The sequence below is a fragment of the Rutilus rutilus genome (assembly GCF_951802725.1).
Source record: "Rutilus rutilus genome assembly, chromosome: 12".
Taxonomy (NCBI): domain Eukaryota; kingdom Metazoa; phylum Chordata; class Actinopteri; order Cypriniformes; family Leuciscidae; genus Rutilus; species Rutilus rutilus.
In genome coordinates, this window is record NC_140217.1 from 8,322,575 (window position 1) to 8,342,701 (window position 20,127).

The following is a 20,127-nucleotide window of genomic DNA, read 5'->3' on the forward strand; positions in this document are numbered from 1 at the left end:
TTTATTTCGACAGCACAACTTTTACCCCCTCAGATAAGCTTCAGGTCATCCAGCTGACCTTTGAGGAGATAACCCAGCAAGTACTTACACTCCTCAAACAGGATTTCTTGTGGTCCATGGATGACCTGTTTCCTGTCTTCCTCTTTGTTGTTCTGCGTGCACGGTAAGGATGAGATCACATGGCATTTCTAATGCCCCCTTTTTTTGGAATATGTATGTATTGTACACTACTTTTCAAAATTTGGGGGATGGTAAAACTTCCTCTTATGCTCACCAAGTCTACATTTATTTGATCAAAAATACAGTAAAAATAATAGGTATTGTGAAATATTGTTACAATTTAAAATAACAGCTTTTTGTTTTAATATATTTTAAAATGTAATTTATTCCTTTGATGCAAAGCGGAATTTACTCCAGGCTTCAGTGTCACATGATCCTTCAGAAATAATTTTAAACGATTATGTGTTCCTTTTAGACATAGTCTTTTTTATCAGCATATGCTTTAGCACAGAAAATAACACATTTTTAAAAACAAGGCATGTTTTAGTTGACAGCTGTTGTTTTCTTCAGGATAAGGAATCTTGGGTCAGAGGTCAGTCTCATTGAGGACCTTATGGATCCATGTGTACAACATGGAGAGCATGGCATCATGTTCACAACACTCAAGGTATAGTGTATATAAGGGTACATAAGTGTATATATTTAACTTTTGCTATAATTAAAGCAACATTTCACCCTTGTAATTTCTGTAAAATTTCAGCCAAATATCAATTTTTTTTGCATTCACTATAGCAGACATTAGCTTAAACATTGTCTTTCAAGTTGTCAGATTGGCAAAATTTTGTGAGCACAAAAAGGTCTACTGTCAATTGTCAGTAGTGTAGCGATGCATGAGGTCACTTTCAAACCAGGCAACTTTCTATTGGTGAATCCACATGACCAACTTGAACCCTTTGAGAAATCTGCGTATAGAAATCTTTTGGATTCTCATTCAAATGACTGGATTTCATCCGTAAAAATTTGCTGAACATCGCACCTATAGAATGTAAAAGTTGTTTAGTAATAGAACTGCCTCAGTGGTCTTTAAATATTAATTAAATATGACATTTTTTAAACATGATTTATCTGATTTGCTTTGTACAGGCATGCTACTATCAAATCCAGCACGAGAAGGTCACGTAATGACCGTAATGATCTCTCCAAACCCATCTGGTAAGGCAGTGCAATGACGGACCAGCCAATAGTGTTCAAGAAACGAACTTGATGTGTGAGGAGCCAATCATGTTCCGAGCCTGGGTCACATGGCCGGTGAAGGGTGATCCCATCAGAATCTGACATTCTCACATTCCCGTTTATGTGCAAGTCAGACTTTGGTTTGGCATTTATTAACATTTATTCGTTCCATTTTTGTGTCTTCCTCGCTCAAAAAGCCGTAATTGAGGCGTTTTAACTGCTGCCATTCCATCATGCTACAGATATACATTACTCATTGTTCTTTTATTAAAGAGCCTGTACTTCATTGGCTCAGAATGTATGACGATTAACAGCATGTCACCTCTCCCCTTCAAGCACACACTGGTCGATCCAGTGCCAGTTGTCGATTTAATGATGTATGAAGTTCATTAGTGTACTGTAAGCCATCTGAAATAATGGTTGCAATCTACCTCCATCTTTGAAGTAAACTACTACATTTTCCTGATCGTATTACATCATTCATGGTAAACAGCACACTGCCATATGGACCTAAATCATGAATCTGTTCACATAAATGAAAAATGATGTGCTTCTTGTGCTTGAATGTCCATTGCTGACGTCTGATCTATTTTGAGCTTTCTTAACCAACTGTGCAGGGATGGTGACCTGCGTTATTATGTACAAGTCTTTGTTTACCAGCTTCTTTGTTCAGCCAAATTGAACTTGGTATTTTAAACGGTTGACACTAAGAAATAGAAAGTGTTTATGGGTCAACACACATTTTTTGGTTCTTTCTATATGCACTTGCACAACAGTTTTTTCCCGATGCACTCTTAAGTATTCTTTTAGTCAGTTTTCTGAAGCCTTTATTTAAAAAAACACTTAAAATGGTTTCAACTTTTTCCGCATCTCTGAGTAACCGTCGGCAGTGTTTAAGTTTTTTAGTGGATGTGACTGGCACACTGGAAAAAAGCAACAAGCCACAATTTGCATGCTAAACTAATTTGGTTATGAGATTTATTTTCTGCGTTTTGCTGCAGAAAGGTCACTTGACATACACAAGCACTGTAGTATTCACTGCTAAAATCAGTTCTTTCTCATGAAGTGTTCTTAAAAGTGCCTCTGACAGTGTTATGGATGTGTGTCAATACATCTCTTTACCCAGCAATAGCTTTGAGTTGAGTCACACGTTTTAAAGCTCAACGGCCTAATGCATTATTTCCTTTTATTGACATTGTTTTATTTATTTGATGGTTAGATCTGGCTGCAGCACAGATAATCTGAGCGACATAGATAATCTGCAGGGTATATCACGTACAGAGCACCAGAAGGACAGTGAGTTCGAATAAATGGCCAGAAAACCCATTTCCGAGGATCAGAGATCAGGATTTGGATGCTAGTGTGTGATTGTATGTTACTAAATGTAATCGTGCAAACTGTTACGGCGAAGGACTGTTGATGTTTGCAACCATTGACACATGAGATGTTGCATGAATATAACGATTCATGTTGTACTTTGCGTACAGGAAGTTACGGTTTGTATTTCCACACCAGTTTTTCTAGGCTGAGCCAAGGTGTGCATATTAACCTGTGTTTGAGTGTGCGTATGTGTGCAAGTATGTATAAAGTTTCGTTTTTTGAAGAATATTGTATGTTCAAATTGTTTAATGACATAATTCAGATAGATGGCAATAAAACAATGATTGGGAATTAAAATGGTTGTTTTGACTCTCCTACTTGGCCTTTTATTACAGCTGTTTCCAAAACTTTTTAGGGGGTTTGAATAAAAAAAAAAAAAGTTACCCTTTATTTCGATGGCTCATTTTTAGACATTCTACTAACTATAAGTAATTTTGCAACTACATGTCAACAAACTATTAGAGTATTAGTATAGTAGACGGTTAAGTTCGGATTAGTAGACCGTTAAATTCAGATTAGTAGAATAAGTCAGCATGGTGCAAAGTTAATCACTTTGTAGTACTTCATAGTAGAATGTCTAAAGTGGACCATCATAAACTGTTACCATAAAAATAGCTGGTTCTTAATAAACCAAAATCAAATTTTCTTAGTTGTCTGTTTCCACTGAAGTGGCAGCATTAAGCTGTTAAAACTTCATCAGCGACTGTTGAAACCATCCATTGAACTTTGTTTTTGAAGGGGGAAAATGAAGTGAAATAAAAATTTGAATATTTTGCTGGCAAAAATAATTTACAGTGGGTACGGAAAGTATTCAGACCCTCTTAAATTTTTCACTCTTTGTTATTTTGCAGCCGTTTGCTAAAATCATTTAAGTTCTTTTTTTTTCCTCATTATTGTACACACAGCACCCCACATTGACAGAAAAACACAGAATTGTTGACATTTTTGCACATTTATTAAAAAAGAAAAACTGAAATATCACATGGTCCTAAGTATTCAGACCCTTTTCTGTGACACTCATATATTTAACTCAGGTGCTGTCCATTTCTTCTGATCATCCTTGAGATGGTTCTACACCTTCATTTGAGTCCAGCTGTGTTTGATTATACTGATTGGACTTGAGTAGGAAAGCCACATACCTGTCTATATAAGACCTTACAGCTCACAGTGCATGTCAGAGCAAATGAGAATCATGAGGTCAAAGGAACTGCCTGAAGAGCTCAGAGACAGAATTGTGGCAAGGCACAGATCTGGCCAAGGTTACAAAAAAAAATCTGCTGCACTTAAGGTTCCTAAGAGCACAGTGGCCTCCATAATCCTTAAATGGAAGACGTTTGGGACGACCAGAACCCTTCCTAGAGCTGGCCGTCCGGCCAAACTGAGCTATCGGGGGAGAAGAGCCTTGGTGAGAGAGGTAAAGAAGAACCCAAAGATCACTGTGGCTGAGCTCCAGAGATGCAGTCGGGAGATGGGAGAAAGTTGTAGTAAGTCAACCATCACTGCAGCCATCCACCAGTCGGGGCTTTATGGCAGAGTGGCCCGACACATGAAAGCACACCTGAAGGACTCCAAGATGGTGATAAATAAGATTCTCTGGTCTGATGAGACCAAGATAGAACTTTTTGGCCTTAATTCTAAGCGGTATGTGTGGAGAAAACCAGGCACTGCTTATCACCTGTCCAATACAGTCTCAACAGTGAAGCATGGTGGTTGGCAGCATCATGCTGTGGGGGTGTTTTTCAGCTGCAGGGACAGGACGACTGGTTGCAATCGAGGGAAAGATGAATGCGGCCAAGTACAGGGATATCCTGGACGAAAACCTTCTCCAGAGTGCTCTGGACCTCAGACTGGGCTGAAGGTTCACCTTCCAACAAGACAATGACCCTAAGCACACAGCTAAAATAACGAAGGAGTGGCTTCACAACTCCATGACTGTTCTTGAATGGCCCAGCCAGAGCCTTGACTTAAACCCAATTGAGCATCTCTGGAGAGACCTGAAAATGGCTGTCCACCAACGTTTACCATCCAACCTGACAGAACTGGAGAGGATCTGCAAGGAGGAATGGCAGAGGATACCCAAATCCAGGTGTGAAAAACTTGTTGCATCTTTCCCAAAAAGACTCATGGCTGTATTAGATCAAAAGGGTGCTTCTACTAAATACTGAGCAAAGGGTCTGAATACTTAGGACCATGTGATATTTCAGTTTTTCTTTTTTAATAAATGTACAAAAATGTCAACAATTCTGTGTTTTTCTGTCAATATGGGGTGCTGTGTGTACAATCATGAGGAAAAAAAATTAACTTAAATGATTTTAGCAAATGGCTGCAATATAACAAAGAGTGAAAAATGTAAGGGGGTCTGAATACTTTCCGTACCCACTGTAAAAGTCATGTTGTTTCTGTATAATCTCCAAAATAGCTTCCAATTAGCACATCATTTGATTGGATGCTTGACCATTGGGTTAGGTAAGTGTTTCTACTCTCTATGAAAGTTGATAAGCTTATTTATGTTATCCTATGTCTGATTAAATGGTTTGTTGTATTTTTAATATTTGTGTTTTCAGATGTTGACACATCTTTGGAACGACTGCTTTAGACTGGCCTTAAAGGGTTAGTATCGGCTTCTGTTTATCCTTTTTTACTTTAAACTGATTTTATAGGGTGGTAGAGAGAGGGACGAGATGATGTAACATATGATGAAAATGGATACAGTTTCCCCCAATCAGCTTATGCCTGTATACAACATTTTTAAGCATGGGGCGCTTCAATATATTAAAAAGTCTGCTTTTACAGAGATGAGTTGATAGGCATCTGCTAAACAGTATAACAATGCTCTGGGTCATGTTGTGTTAAAAAGACGTTACTTTTTAAACTGTTTGAAGTCCCAATTGTTTCAAATTGAAACGATTAATAAAAGGAAGTGAAAGAAATAGGCCATATCAATGATTTAGTGCCACTTAAAGGGAAAGTTCAGCCAAAAATCATTTACTCACCCTCACGTCATTCTTTTCACGTCGTTTTTTTCAAATCAAGGTAAATAATTTTTCAAAACAACAAAAATAGTTTAATATAAAATAAGAAAATAATAAACTGACTAATGCAAGTATTTATGCAACAAAAATTTTCTCAAAACGTTCCTGAGATAAACCCCTTGTGACAACTAGACCTGATCAGACCTGTGATGAAAATCAAAAAACAAGTCAGGATGTGTCATTCACTCCACTGTTTTAATCAAGAGGATTACATGTACGTGTGACGCAGAATGTATTCAGTGTGGGATCATCAACTGGTAAATATGTGTGAGTGGGTCAGCGGAAGAGAGAGAAAGAGAGAGAGGTGTTCTGTATCTCATGCAGTGGGTGAGGAATGATTCAATCTTATTAAGAATGATGAATTAACAGCTGAAAGACTGGAGTTTTGTGATAGAATGATGTTTGAAAGAATATGAAAGGAGACACATTCACTCTTAGAGACACCCTGACTGTCCAATCCCTCCCTTCCTAATTTCCTCTCTCACATTCCTACACACTCTCTCTCTCTCCCCAGCTGACTCATTTGCTTGTGAGGGATTAAGCAGGATAGAGAGGGATTACGCTTCTTTTTTCCAAGAGGACTTTTCTGTGCTCTGTTATGGAATACTATCCACTTTATTCCTCTGTTTATACTATCATATTTGAGCAAGTTAAAACTGACAGTCATCATGCAAACTAAATCCTCTTCGGAAGTTCTTCAGTGTGTTAAATTCTAAACTGGGATCTAAACTGAGAAGACAAACTGAACGTGAGGGAAGAGGGAGGTAAGTGAACAGGATTTGCTACTAAGTCTCTGCCTGGATGTGAGTTTGTGGTTCTTGCCTTCCAGGCTTATCAATGAGGAAGCTCCCTGCGGGACAAATTTAGTAGGCTTTTTATTCACTGTAATCGTTAAGTCCTTCCTAGTGTGTATTCCTGGGATGCTCCAGTTGGAATTCAGCAATGTTATGTGTACATTCTATACATATCCTTCAGTCAAGAATCAGATTTGGCAATGCAAATTGACTCAAATACAGAAACACTGAGTCAAAAGGACTTTTAAAAGGACAGTAACTCTCAAAAAGAAGAATGTTTGAAAATACAGTTTTATTATTAAGTTATAAAGTCTGAAAATTATGTGCACCTGTTTGTTCTAAAGATCTGCAAACTAATATCCAGTGTCCTACAGTGTTCATAACGTATCCTGTTGAGATATTTATATTGCACTCTTACGTGATCTTTTGGTTATTGTTTATGTAGCAAATGTGTTTTTATCCAAAACCACTAAGGGTGCACTTATAACCTGGAAAGGTCCTTTGGAGTAACCTGTACTTAAGTGCTTTGCTCAAGGTCAAAACCGTGACAAGGGTATTCATGGACCCCCTCCATTCTTGGATTTCTGGATTTCCATTTTGAAATCTAAGACCTCTGGGTTATCAGCCCCAACACAAATGTGTCATACCGTTGACACTTTTATCCAAAGTATAGGACACTAATGACAAGGACAGTCCAATTGGACCAAACTATGGTTAACTGCCTTGCACAAGAGCACAGTGATGATCCTTGAGCACAATGATGATCCTTGTTGAGTTTGAACCTACAAACTTTTGGATTCCAGCCCTGATCGTTAAGCAACACCACCTGAAACAACCACCATTTTTTTCTCTGTAAAGGTTTTAAGTGCATATCTAACTCATTATGAACTTGAAGTATGCGTGAGGTAAGCCAGGAAACAGGAATTGTATTTACAACTACAAAAAGTTCTATACTGCATTTCCCAAAAGCATTGTAAGCTTAAGTAGATCATAGAGACCATCGGTGCGCCAATGGTTCTATGGTCACCTTAAGGTTACAGTGCTTTTGTAAAACATGACATTTCTACTGAATTTACAATTCATTCACTTGGAAATAACAGGCAATAACTGATCAGCAGTTGTACTTGAGTTCATGTGGGTTTTCTTGCAGCTGTATATGAGGAGGATCAGTGTATTGTTTGGTTATTCCCTGAACCTCAAAACCCTCCTGGATTGACAATGAGACCAAACGTGGAGACTGATCAAGGGTCGGCTCCACTGGAGATGGGAGACAAAGGTAAGAAACTGCAATACAGGTAACTACTTAAATTTGGAAGCTGCCAACTTAAATTTTAGTTTTGTCTAGGTGATTAGCAAGATGCTAATATTAACGTTACTATAGCTGCTAAAGAAGCCATCCAGCATCACTGGCAAATAACTGGCATGTACCCAACAAGCTTAAAGTTCTAGAGGTGTTTGCTTTGTATGTTACAGGCCTGACACAAATCTTAGCACTTGTGATTGCTGAGGTGAGGGGTTCTATCAATAAAGATATAAATGGAGCTGAACTATTGCACAGTCTCCTCAATGCCCCCTGGTTGCAGTCTCTACTAAAGGTACAGTCCATCCTACTTAAACGTATAGTATTAACAGTGAGTTATAGGTCAGGGTTAATCAATATTTATTTATTTTTTTCTCTGAAGGTGTATGAATGTCTACAGAGGCACATAAAGGGTCCAGCTAGGCCGTATCTCTCCTATTCGTCTGGACTCTCACTACAGGTCAGCTCTACTCTCACTGTCCTTAATTTTCACCATAGTTTGGTCTGCTCGTACCATGTACTTTCTGTTTATACTTCCTTGATGGCTTGATCTCTTCCTGTGACTGGGGACTTGCAGATTGTACCAATCGGAAGTTTTGATCTTGTGGTCTTGGTCTTGACACCAGTTTGTGACTTTGGGGTTAGGTTGTGGGCTGAATCTGGGGCTTGTGATGTCTAGTGCTGGTCTGGACCTTTGGGGGTCTGGATCTAGGTCTTAGAGCTGGGGTGGCAACTCTGGCCCGCAAGGTCCACTGTCAATCTAATATAACCAAAGAAATTAGAATTACTTGAAAATTAGAGGCAGGTGTGTTTGATTTGGATTGGAGCTAAACTCTGCAGGACCATAAATCCTGAGGGCTGGAGTTGCCATCTCTGTCTAAGAGGGTCTGTTAGAGGTCTTGGTTTTAGGGAGTCTGGTCTTGACTCCAACTTTTTTGCTAATACATTTTGATTTCCTAGTAAGTCATGACTCTTGTTTTGGAACTCTAGGTTCTGTCTGACCTGCTTGCAGTCCCAAACCCCTCAAATGAAGCTCGAGAACTGTATGCCCTCCTCAGTCAACCCCACCTTCAGGTGAGCATTCTTACTAAAGTTACATTTATTGTTTTTAAAACAGTAAGTGGTTTAGAGGGGCAAAGTAATTAGTTTTTTGGCCATCACTCTCTACACAACAGAAACTTTTCAAATTCTCAGGCCAGACTTTATGGACCGATAGATTTTGGGAGACATTGTTGTTATGTTTCTTTTACGTTTTTAAAGATATACACTTTCAGTATTCAATTAGTTGTGTGGAATGTTTTGTCAACCATAAAAATAATAAAAACCGCATATATTTTTCAGGCTCTCCTCTCGGCTCATGACACAGTAAGTCTGAGGGACTATGAGCCAGATCTGCCAGCACTGCCTAAAGACCTGCCTGAAGATGAGGAAGCCTTGAGGATTGTTTGCTTAGTCAAAAACAATCAGCCTCTGGTGAGCATGACCAGAAAAAGGAGTGGCAGGCAAATCTAAGACTTGCTTTTACTGACCTGTCCTGTGATTTTATTTTGGCTCTTTTAATGTACATTGCTGGAGCCTTTCTTTCAGATAAGCATGGCAAAAAGGTACAACGGTAAAGACTGCTAGTGGTTTAAAAACTTTCTTCTTGTGTTTTATTATAGATTAGTTTGTTTGTTGCTTTATTTTTTTTAAATCTCACTAATAGCTGATCTTGTAAAGAGTTCTGTTTGGTAACTATGAGCTGTGTGTTGTCATGGATAGACCAGAACTGGAAGAAGGTTTCAAAACCACTGGGAAACTTTAAGGCAAGCAACCCACCGTGGACTCTTCTCAGCTGCGGGACGGCTGGATGGAGGCTTAGAGGCCAAGTTGGAAGGTCCCCGGGTGGGTGGTTCCATATCCACCAAGACTGTGTCCCCAAGTGTTGTTGCTCCCACTGCTGCACACCTCTGCAACACTTTTGGCAGTTGCAGACAGAGCAATGCATTATGGAAACAGAGCCTCAGTTGCTCCACCCCTTGTGTCTGTAGCACAGTTGTGATTGGTAAGGACCAGAACTGTGGATTTGGAGATTCCCATTATTACATTCATCAAGATTTACGACATGTATGCCTCTCTTGAAACCATCATCTAATTAGTGTTCTTTGTTTTCTTGTCTTCATCCATTTCACCATTCATTTCTCATTCTTTCTCTGAAGACAATTTGATTGAGGATTTAGACAGTGGGGAGGAGTGTGATGTTGCTAATTCTGTGCCACATACATTCTCTCAACCTTCCCCATGGATTTCCTCATCATTCTGCTACTATCATCCTCCTTCGGAACCTTCTAGAACAACCCCTCATGCCCGAACTGCTCCCCCAAGCCCAATGCACTGTCATCGGGTAAGAGAGACCATGACATGCTCCCATACAAGGCTGGCAAAGGAGGAAGGTCTGGATGAATTGCGGAGTACGTTGCAGCAGGCCACCAACTGCATGGAGTGCAGTTCTGAAAACGTCCACCTGCTTGGTGAGAGGATGGCCGCTGCTACTGAACGCATATCTGAGAGTGTGCAGGAGAATTCTCAGGCTTTGACAATGCTAACACATGTAGTAGAGAAGCTCCAGGAGCTAGTATCCAGAAGCAACACAAATTCAGTGTCTCTACATTGCGCTGAGACTGCAAGTACAAGGGTTAATCGGATCGGTAGCAGATCGCTCAGTGTTCCCACTAGTCCAGCTATTGGTTCTTCCTCTCGCTTTTCTCATTGTCCTTCCTGCTCCTCCTCCTCCTCCTCCTCTTCTTCCTCATCTGCCATCACTCTGCTGGAACAGCCAGTGCTATCAAAGGGGAGGTCATTTAATCCCAAAACAAAGCCATCACTATCTTCTCGAAGGAGACAGGTTGATGTACAGGACTGGATGACCAATGGGTCCTTGACGTCCAGCCCTACTCAAAACCACAAAGTGAACAGCAGCACATTTGGATGTTTCTTTAACCAGAAGAAGAAGAAAAAAGAATGAGGCTACTTCCACTTTTCCACGTTATTCTTGCTGTCTCAAGCATGCAGGTCTTTCAAATATTTAATATGTGTGTTTTTATATGTCACCACTCACCACCAGGCCTTGACGTTACCATTGTCACATTAGTGCTTGTCCTACCTTTTTGGAAGTGATGTATTGTTTTCTCATTTGGTCATTCTCATTGGTTTAACATCTTCATCATCTCCATGAATCTATCCCTTGTCAGATCATATTTTCTCTTTTTTATTATTTGATTCTTCTTTTGACTTTTTTCTCTTTCTCTTCATGTAACATTGCAGTTCAGTTTGTCATTGAACAATGTTCCTGGCATGCCACTTCCATCAGATGTTGCAATGATGTTTGATGAATGCATGTTTTGTGCTTGATGCATATCGAATTAAGCCTTGTAGATATTTGCATTGATATCTGCTTTTTTAGGGAGCAACAATCAGGAGAGATGATGTGACAGGAGAAATATACATTGCTCGGGTTATATTTGGAGGACTGGCTGACCGCAGTGGTGAGAAATCCCTGACTGTACTGTTTTTTTTCTGAACCTCTGTTCTCTATTTGTGTCTCTGATATGCCATACTCAACTATCACATACTCTCTATGTCTATATTACATGTCTCATGGAGTATCCATTCTTGTCTATGTGCTTCCTGTTGAAGGTCTTTTGCATGCTGGTGATAGGCTGGTGGAAGTAAACGGTAATCCTGTGTTTGGACTGGAACCAGAACAGGTCATACAAATTCTGGTTAGTACACACACTCACTCATATGAGTGTATATTATATGTTTTGTGTTCTCTTGCTGTTTTGATAACAGGTTTTGTAATAGCTCGTAGCAGCTGACCTTTGTGACACTCAACCTCTTAAACCTCACTTCCCTCCGGGTCACGGCACCAATGTGACCGGTTCTGCTCGGCCCACTTTTAAGAAGGGCTCGAACCGGCAACTGATGGCATGGGAGGCAAGCAGGCTAACAAGAGTCAGTTGCAAGTGTGCCTCTTGAGGCCAGGAGAGTGAGGTTTACCAGCACAACTCTTGCCAGCTGGCATCCGTTACACTAGCTTAACCAGCAAGACCATCTTGACTAGCTTTACCAACTTTTTCATTGAACATCATAGCTATTCGAGTGTACTGGCTTGAGTAGCCCCAAACCACTTTGGACCAGCAAGACACATCCATAATATATATCCAAAATTACAACAGATAACCAATATATATATATAAATATATCCATAACCAATGTAAAGTGTTACCCAGAATAACCCAAGAATAACCCAGAATTTGCATTGGTTGTTAAAATAACTCTCTTTATCTCAAAGTAAAACCAGTGGTTTTACTGTACCAAACAACAAAGCTATTCTCATTTAATTTAAAGGAAAATTAAAGAAAACTATGATAAATCAGAATTCATGAAGTTGTGTCTTCATTTTCTGCCACAGGCTCACTCCCATGGAACCATGATGTTTAAGGTGGTTCCCATCACTGACAGGCCAGTCAACAACCAAACCATGGTGAGCTATCAAATGTCAACACTTGATTAGTCTATAACAGAAATAGCATGGAATACCCGATGATACAGCAGGAATCAAGCATCCAGTTCTTTGGATTAAGTTGGGTAGTTGGATAGTTGGATAGCCAGAAGTTTCCAAAAAAGCAGGAGGAGGTGCGAGACCAAACAGGGCTGTCCTTGTTGTCACTAATATATGTGTATTTAAAAAAAAATAAAAAGGCAGGAATCAAGCAGCAGCAGCTTTCCATTACTGTAGAGTGTAACTGCTAATACCACACTACTTATTTTTTCAAAAATGTGTATGTATCCCAAAATGCAATGCACTAGTCTTGAGCTTTCATTTTCTGTATGACGAATGTTCCGGAAGTGAAATCAGCTTATTGTCTTTACTTGACTAGTTATTAGATCAAACTAATAGGAATTAAAACATTTCATAACAACTTGGAATAAATAATTATACATGATTATTTACATGCTAAGTGTCAAGGTGTATTGTATAGATATTGTATAGTCTGTAAACTGAATATTATGACTTTTGCTCTCTTTTCACAAGCTGTATGTGCGAGCCATGGTGGACTACAATCCCCACGTGGACCCTTCCATTCCCTGCGCAGATGCCGGCATGGCGTTCCGGAAGGGAGATATCCTAGAGATTGTGGATCAGTCGGACACCCTTTGGTGGCAGGCTGTAAAACTACCCAGCGTCTCTGCCTGCGCTGGCCTCATTCCTTCCACGAGCTTGCTGAAAAGGTCAGTTCTAAGTAGTCAGGGGTTAAAGGTCGGTGACTGAATAATTACACATCTGCATAGGCTATGATTTGATGAGATTTGGCAGCTGACTTGAATGTGATTTGAGATTACGCTGATAATCACTGCTGTCCCCAATTTTAATACGATTGTGTGTGTTTGTAGGAAGCAGAAAGAGTTCTGGTGGTCTCAGCCTTATCATCCTCACACTTGCGGCAAAACCTGTGAGTAAACTGTATAAATGCTGTTATTGTTTTATATGTGCATTTATTCAGGATGTGTTTAATTCAGCTGATATGTATTGGTTATCTTTTGTTTCCATGCTACCCTGCAGTGAGTACTGTGGATGAAGGTGAGCATTTAGTCTAGAAATACACATGTCTGTTCTTGAATTTGACTTTGAGAATTCATATTAAAGGGGGATAGTTCACCCCAAAATTTAAATTCTGTCATTAATTACTCAACCTCTTTTGTTCATCTTCGGAACACAAATGAAGATTTTTGAAGATGTGAATAAGACTAAATTAAATCTGTTCATCAAATAAAGCGATCGAGTCTCTTTAGAAAATTCAGACTAAACCACTCAATTAATTTCATATGGATTATTTTTACGATATTTTTATGAACTTTTTGAAGCGTCAAAAGTGGTAGTTGCGTAGCTGTCAGTGGAGGGACAGAAAGCTCTCAGATTTCATCAAAAAGATCTGTGTTCTGAAGATGAACTGAAATCTTATGGGTTTGCAACGACATGAGTGATTAATTAATGACAGAATTTTCATTTTTGGGTGAACTGTCCCTTTAACAGGTTACAGTATTCATACTTCCCACCCAACTAGAGTGGACATACAATATAAGGTTTAGAAGAAGTATCAGTGCAGAAAATATGGTGAAAATTCATGATTGCTATTAGAATTATTAGAATTTCTACTGTTGTGCTGCTTAATATTTTTGTGAAAACCATGCTACATTTTGCATGATTCTATGATGAATAGAAAGTTTTTAAAAAAGCATTTGAAATTTTATTTCCGTGTAGATTAATTACTCCTGGATGTAAATGTGATACTCCTCATGTGAATTAGAAAACCATTTTATTTATGTCCATTTTTAATGGACCCCCCCCCCCAAAAAAATCATGTAATGCTAAAGCTTACACACTGCATGTGAAACAGACCATAGACTCATCGCTGTTCGCAGAAAAATCATTATTTTTTCCTCTTTTTTCTTCCCCGAAGAGGATGACATGATTGCTATAGATGAGAAATGTGTAGAAACAGGTACGTTTTCTTGTCTGATTTAAATGATTATTAAAACCGTATCTTATATAATGCTTGTTAAACCTACACCTGAGTGTTTTTATTCCCTGTGCACAGATGAAGAGGCGTTTGAATCGGGTAGGTAAGTCCTGAACATATCAGGAGAAACATTTTCTGAATTCACGTTTAGGGTCAATGTTTAACGGTACTGACCCCCAAACAAAACTATTTCTGTGACTATAGCAATAACTAGATTTGTGTACAAATTATGATATTATGGTGTTAAAGATGAAGTGTGCCACAACATTGAGTGCATCTTTAAATACTTTAAAATATTGCCTTTGATAACTTATGTCGCTGTTTCCTTCATGATGATTCATCAGAAGAGCTAAAGGATGGTGAGTGTGTATATAACACTATAGAAATCCTTAAGTTTAATATTAATTACCATTGCCTGTGCTGAAGTCACTGATAATTATTCTGTATTTGTTCAAATATAAACTGTCTTGTGATGTGTTTCAGAGGAGAGTGAATTCAGCACGAACGTTGAGGGGATTTATCTGAGTGAGTGTCTCTCAGATATTACAAGATTTACTGGTTTATATTTACCACAGCAGATTAGATGGTTTACAGCATCACAAACACTGACCTGATGATGGCAACTTCAGTTAGTCTATCCACGACTATGTTGTAGATACCTACGTTTTACACATGATTTAAATGAAGAGTTTTTTTCACATGACCATTCCGGTGACTGGAGATGACAAAAACATTTTTTGGGTGTTATTTTAGTTGTAAAATCACAACTAGATTACATGCATTGAGTATATTATATTAATAACAAAATACAACACATACTACATACAGGTATTAAAGGGATAGTTCACCCAAAAATGTTAATTCTATTATTAATTACTCATGTCGTTCCAAACCCGTAAGACTTTCGTTCATCTTCGGAACACAAATGAAGATCTTTTTGATGAAATCTGAGAGCTTTCTGTCCCTCCATTGACAAATAAGCAACTACCACTTTGACACTTCAGAAAGTTCATAAAGAGATTGAAAAACTAATCCATACGAATTGAACGGTTAAGTCCAAATTTTTTGAAGGGACTTGATCGCTTTATATGATGAACAGATTGAATTTAGGCTTTTATTCACATATAAACATTCATCAATGCACACATCAGTTGTGGTAAACAGAAGCTCAAGCATGTTCGCCTGACGTGAGAACCAATGAAGTTAAATCTCATGTTACGCAGCACGTTTGTGCTTCCGCAAGAACCAATGAGGTTTGTTCTTGCGCATCAAACTACAAAGTATGGTTGAGCTCGCTGATCAATGTTTACATGTGAATAAAAACTAGTGGTGTCAACAATAATCGATTCGGCGATGCATCGCAATGCGGGGCATGCACGATTCAGCATCGATGTGGCAAAGTGCCATAATCGATTATGTCACTGTTTATTTTCTGGCCTTGAGTTGGAAAATAAAGTTGTGAAGTTTCAATTACTTCCGGGGGCATAACAACAACAACAATCAAGATGGCTGAGGGGGAGGGAGATGACCGCGATAGACGGGTAATTAAAAACGCACCCAAAGCTTGGAAAGCGGACACCTGGGCACATTTCGGATTCTACAAAGTTAATGGGAAACTAGACAAGACTTACGCGGTGTGTAAAACCTGCCACACTAAAATCAAGCACGTTGGCAATACAACTAACTTCACGAACCATGTTGATCGTTGGCATCCTGAGCTGCCTTCAACAACAACAACACAAAAAGTCGACACATCCCAGCCAAGAATTGACGAGTCGCTAGTGTCAACGTTATTTAATGACACTTATGTCAAAGATACAGGAGAGTGATAATACACACATAGCAGCCAATAAAATCTGTTGTTCAATATCTGACTGCTTGTATTGCCTCATGACTGATGAAAAATTTGCCTTGTCTGCAGTAGAATTTTGATGCATCGCAATGCATCGTAGAATCGAATCGCTACCTGGTGAATCGTAATCGAATCGAATTGTGAGGGCAGTGCCAATGCACACCCCTAATAAAAACCTAAATTAAATCTGTTCATCATATAAAGCGATCGTGTCTCTTCAGAAAATTTGAACAAAACCCGCTCAATTCATATGGATTAGTTTTACGGTCTCTTTATGAACTCTCTGAAGTGTCAAAGTGGTAGTTGTGTAGCTGTCTATGGAGGGACAGAAAACTCAAATTTCATTAAAAAGATCATTTGTTTTCCGTATATGAGCGAAAATCTTACGGGTTTGAAACGACATTTGGGTATGTAATTAATGATAGAATATAATTTTTTGGGTGAACTATCCCTTTAAGTATTTGCTCCTGATTCTGTAGCATCATATAACTGTTTGCATTTTTTAATGTGCTTTTATTCTTTGTAAATCTTATGGTGTGTATGTCAGCTGGTTTTCGACGAAGTCTGCGTCTTTGTCGTCGGCGGAGAAGTCAGGCTTTTGGAACGTCCCAGTTCTGCACCATGCGCTGCCCCACAAGCTGTTACAGTTCCCTGGTCAACCCTTATGAGGAGGTGGTGCGGTACCAGCACCATCCAGAGCACACACACCGCCTCATAGCACTGATGGGTGAGTGGGCTAAAATCAGCAGCAAAATACACATACATACTACAGGTCAAAATTTTAACAGATTTTTAAAATGTTTTTGAAAGAAGTCTTATGCTCACCAAGGCTGCATTTATTTAATCAAAATAGAGTAATAACAGTAATATTGTGAAATATTACATTCCTGTGATGGCCAAGCATCATTACTCCAGTCTTCAGTGTCACATGACCCTTCAGAAATCATTCTAATATGCTGATTTGCTGCTCAAGAAACATTTATTATTATTATATTGTTGAGAACTTACAATATTTTGTGGAAAACATGATACACTGCCATTCAAAAGTTTACGGTACGTAAGATTAACTTATTCAGCAAGGATAAAAAATGACAGTAAAGACATTTATAATGTTAAAACAAATTCTGTTTCACAACAGTGCTGTTCTTTTGAACATTCTATTTATCAAAGAATCATAAATAAAAAAAGTATAATTTCCACATACATTTTATATATTTATAAATACAAAACAGTTATTTTATAATTAAACAATATTACCTTTTTGCATTGAAATAAATGCAGACTTGGTGAGCATTAGAGACTTCTTTTAAAAATATTAAAAGATCTTACTGACCCAAACTTTTCACCGGTAGTGTTGATCTTGTACAACTTTGTGTAGCTCCATTCCTGTTTGCAAATGATCATGTATGAATATGACATGCCGTCAGGTCCGTCCGGTGTCGGCGTGAATGAATTGCGCAGGAGGCTAATTGAGATCAATCCAAAGGTCTACCAGGGAGCCATTCCTCGTGAGTTTCATACTACAAATATGACTTTGTGTGATACAACTGTACTGATTTTGAAGATGTCTAACTTTTATTTCCACTCAGATACCACACGGCCACCCAAATGCCATGAGGAATCTGGCAGAGAATATCACTTTATCAGCCGAAAGCAGTTTGACACCATGGTCTGCAATCACAGGTGGTCTAAATATACTAGTTTGTTTAACACAGTCAGTAGTTTAATATCTGGCTAAATGTTTTTCTTAATCTTAAATAGGTCAGTGACACTTTTTTCCTCTTTGTTCCTCAGGTTCATTGAGTTTGGGGAGTTGAGAGGTCATCTCTATGGCACTAGTGTGGATGCGATTAAAGATGTTTTGGCAAGTGAGAAGATCTGTGTGATTGACATTGAGCCATATGTGAGTTTTTCTCATCTCATCTGTTGTTATTAGTGGTGTTTGCTAATATTTAGTGTTAGGAATGTGAACAACCTCTTAAAGTTGGCATGAAACAGAAGCTGCAATTGTTTTTTTCTTCCCTATTGTCATGTATATCCGAGTGAAGCGGCTTCTTGAACAAGACAAAATGTAGGCCAGGACTTGATTTTATTCATTTATAATAAATACTGAAAAATTCTATTAAAAAAATAAACAAACAAGAATTGTCAATTTTGGTTTTATGGTGACTTTAATCCTACATATTAAACATAGATGTGTAACTCGTGCTCAAATTTCAAATCTTGCCACTTGCTGAAGAGAACTATTTTATCGTTTTTGAATTTTATTGTTTACCTGTTATTTTTATATTTTCATTTTAATATTACATTTTTAGTAATTTTGTTATAACTTGTCATTTTTATTTCAGTTTTAGTTTTAGTTCAATTAGTTCCGTTTTAATTTATTTCTGTTTAGTAATTTTAGTGTTTCAACTTAACTTATTTTAGTTAGTTGCCCAGGCAACATTTCTAATTTTCATTTTTTCAAGTTTTTCATCGAATATTTATATTTTATTTAACAAAATATTTTTAATAGTTTTCGTTTATTTAATGATAATAGCCTTGAAAGAGAAGTGTGATATAACCTTTCTAAACAATCAGATTTATGATTTTCAACTAGTAGATGATAAAACATGTAAAAATAATAATTAATTCCCATATCTGATACCAACTTTGGATCGACAAACAATGCTTTCATATATTATCCTTAAGTTGTAATCGCTGCCTAACACATACAATGTTTCTGCCAAACTGAATACATGTTGTTTACTAATAGGCTATAAGTTATATAGCTTATAATATTACTGCCATATGGACATTACATTGACACACTCATTTCTGGCTGATAACAGAATACTTCCTAACTGTAATGCTGCTTTGAAACAACATGTATTGGGAAAACGCTATAGAATTAATCTTGAGTTGAATTGCATTTGAATTAGGCAAAACCATTTACAATTCTCCAGAGAACAATTCATAAAAAAACAAATAGTTGTTGTATATTCTGAATTACGCCTGACATGTTCTGACGATTGTTCTTGACCTTCAGGCGTTAGAGTCAGTGAGGACCCCAGAGCTGAGGGCGTATGTCATCTTTATAAAGCCTCCTACTTTTGAGCAGATGAAACGCACACGAATGAACTCGCATATCATCACAAATTACTACATCAACCGACCCTTTAAGGTGAGCTTGCATCTTTATCTGTCTCGGTTTATGTCTTTAAAGTACCACATCTCCAATGTTCTCTATATTTTCTCTCTCTTGAGACAGGATGAAGATTTTCAGGAGATAGAGGATGCAGGACGCAAGATGGAGCAGCATTACTGTCAGTTCTTCGATCATGTGATCGTGAACGACGGCCTGCAGGCTGCATGTGTTCAGCTGCTGACTGCAGTGAGAAGAGCTCAGGATGAACCGCAGTGGGTACCGACCGCATGGATCAGGCCAACAGACCAGTCTTAATAAGAGCTAAGGGATCATATTATAGGAGTGCAGATGGGTGTGGATATATAAATAAACTTTCTTTTTCACCTTTTATGGTGAAATGGATGTGTGTTTTGTTTGTAAAAATGTTAGTCTTTATAAAAAAAATTCTGTTCACTTTTTTTTTTCAGGTGTCAATACTTTGTTGACATTTTGTTTGCCCTTGTGAAAACATTAATAAAACCTAAACCTTTATTAATGTCAATGTCACTTTATTTGTATAGCACAATTAAAACAACACATTGACCAATGTGCTTTACATCATTTGTAAAATAACATACACCTCAATAAGGCATACTGTAAAACAGTCAGTCAGTGGTTAAAAGCTACAGAAAACAAGTGTTTTAAGCTGTTTATTAAGTATTTTTGAGCACTCTTAATCCACTTTAAACTGTACTTGATTTTGAGGATTTCCAGGTCTGGAGTGACGAGGAGAAATAAGAAGAACAGAACTAACACCAATTAAAGGGATAGTTCATCCAAAAATCTCACCCTCAAGTTGTTCCAAAC

General features: G+C 38.1%; 2 protein-coding genes across 6 annotated transcripts in view; both read left to right on the top strand.

Annotated features, from left to right (window-relative positions):
* als2b (alsin Rho guanine nucleotide exchange factor ALS2 b) overlaps positions 1 to 2,910 on the top strand; it is a 30,805-nt gene extending 27,895 nt beyond the window's left edge. For all 5 annotated transcript variants that reach the window (XM_084424817.1, XM_084424818.1, XM_084424819.1 and 2 more), the window contains 3 exons: positions 14 to 163; positions 571 to 667; positions 1,144 to 2,910. In XM_084424817.1, coding sequence (XP_084280943.1) covers positions 14 to 163; positions 571 to 667; positions 1,144 to 1,182 — 286 coding nt within the window. In that variant the 3' untranslated portion in view covers positions 1,183 to 2,910. The remainder of the gene's footprint in view (positions 1 to 13; positions 164 to 570; positions 668 to 1,143) is intronic.
* A 3,283-nt stretch (positions 2,911 to 6,193) lies between these two features.
* mpp4b (MAGUK p55 scaffold protein 4b) lies at positions 6,194 to 19,811 on the top strand. The gene is made up of 22 exons (XM_084425472.1): positions 6,194 to 6,409; positions 7,590 to 7,715; positions 7,913 to 8,034; positions 8,122 to 8,199; positions 8,730 to 8,813; positions 9,081 to 9,212; positions 11,182 to 11,263; positions 11,415 to 11,500; positions 12,193 to 12,264; positions 12,817 to 13,013; positions 13,176 to 13,234; positions 13,345 to 13,362; positions 14,243 to 14,284; positions 14,381 to 14,401; positions 14,647 to 14,661; positions 14,786 to 14,827; positions 16,702 to 16,881; positions 17,582 to 17,662; positions 17,744 to 17,837; positions 17,949 to 18,057; positions 19,183 to 19,317; positions 19,405 to 19,811. The coding sequence occupies exons 2-22, from the start codon at positions 7,658 to 7,660 to the stop codon at positions 19,594 to 19,596; spliced, it is 1,899 nt and encodes a 632-aa protein (XP_084281598.1). The 5' UTR covers positions 6,194 to 6,409; positions 7,590 to 7,657; the 3' UTR covers positions 19,597 to 19,811.
* The last annotated feature ends 316 nt before the right edge of the window (positions 19,812 to 20,127 follow it).

Bases quoted from the DNA above. Each gene is read 5' to 3' on its own strand.
- mpp4b (XM_084425472.1), top strand. From the start codon at position 7,658: ATGAGACCAAACGTGGAGACTGATCAAGGGTCGGCTCCACTGGAGATG. The intron at 11,264-11,414 runs GTGAGAAATCCC...TTCCTGTTGAAG, and splicing joins AGGACTGGCTGACCGCAGTG to GTCTTTTGCATGCTGGTGAT. The intron at 17,663-17,743 runs GTGAGTTTCATA...ATTTCCACTCAG, and splicing joins CTACCAGGGAGCCATTCCTC to ATACCACACGGCCACCCAAA.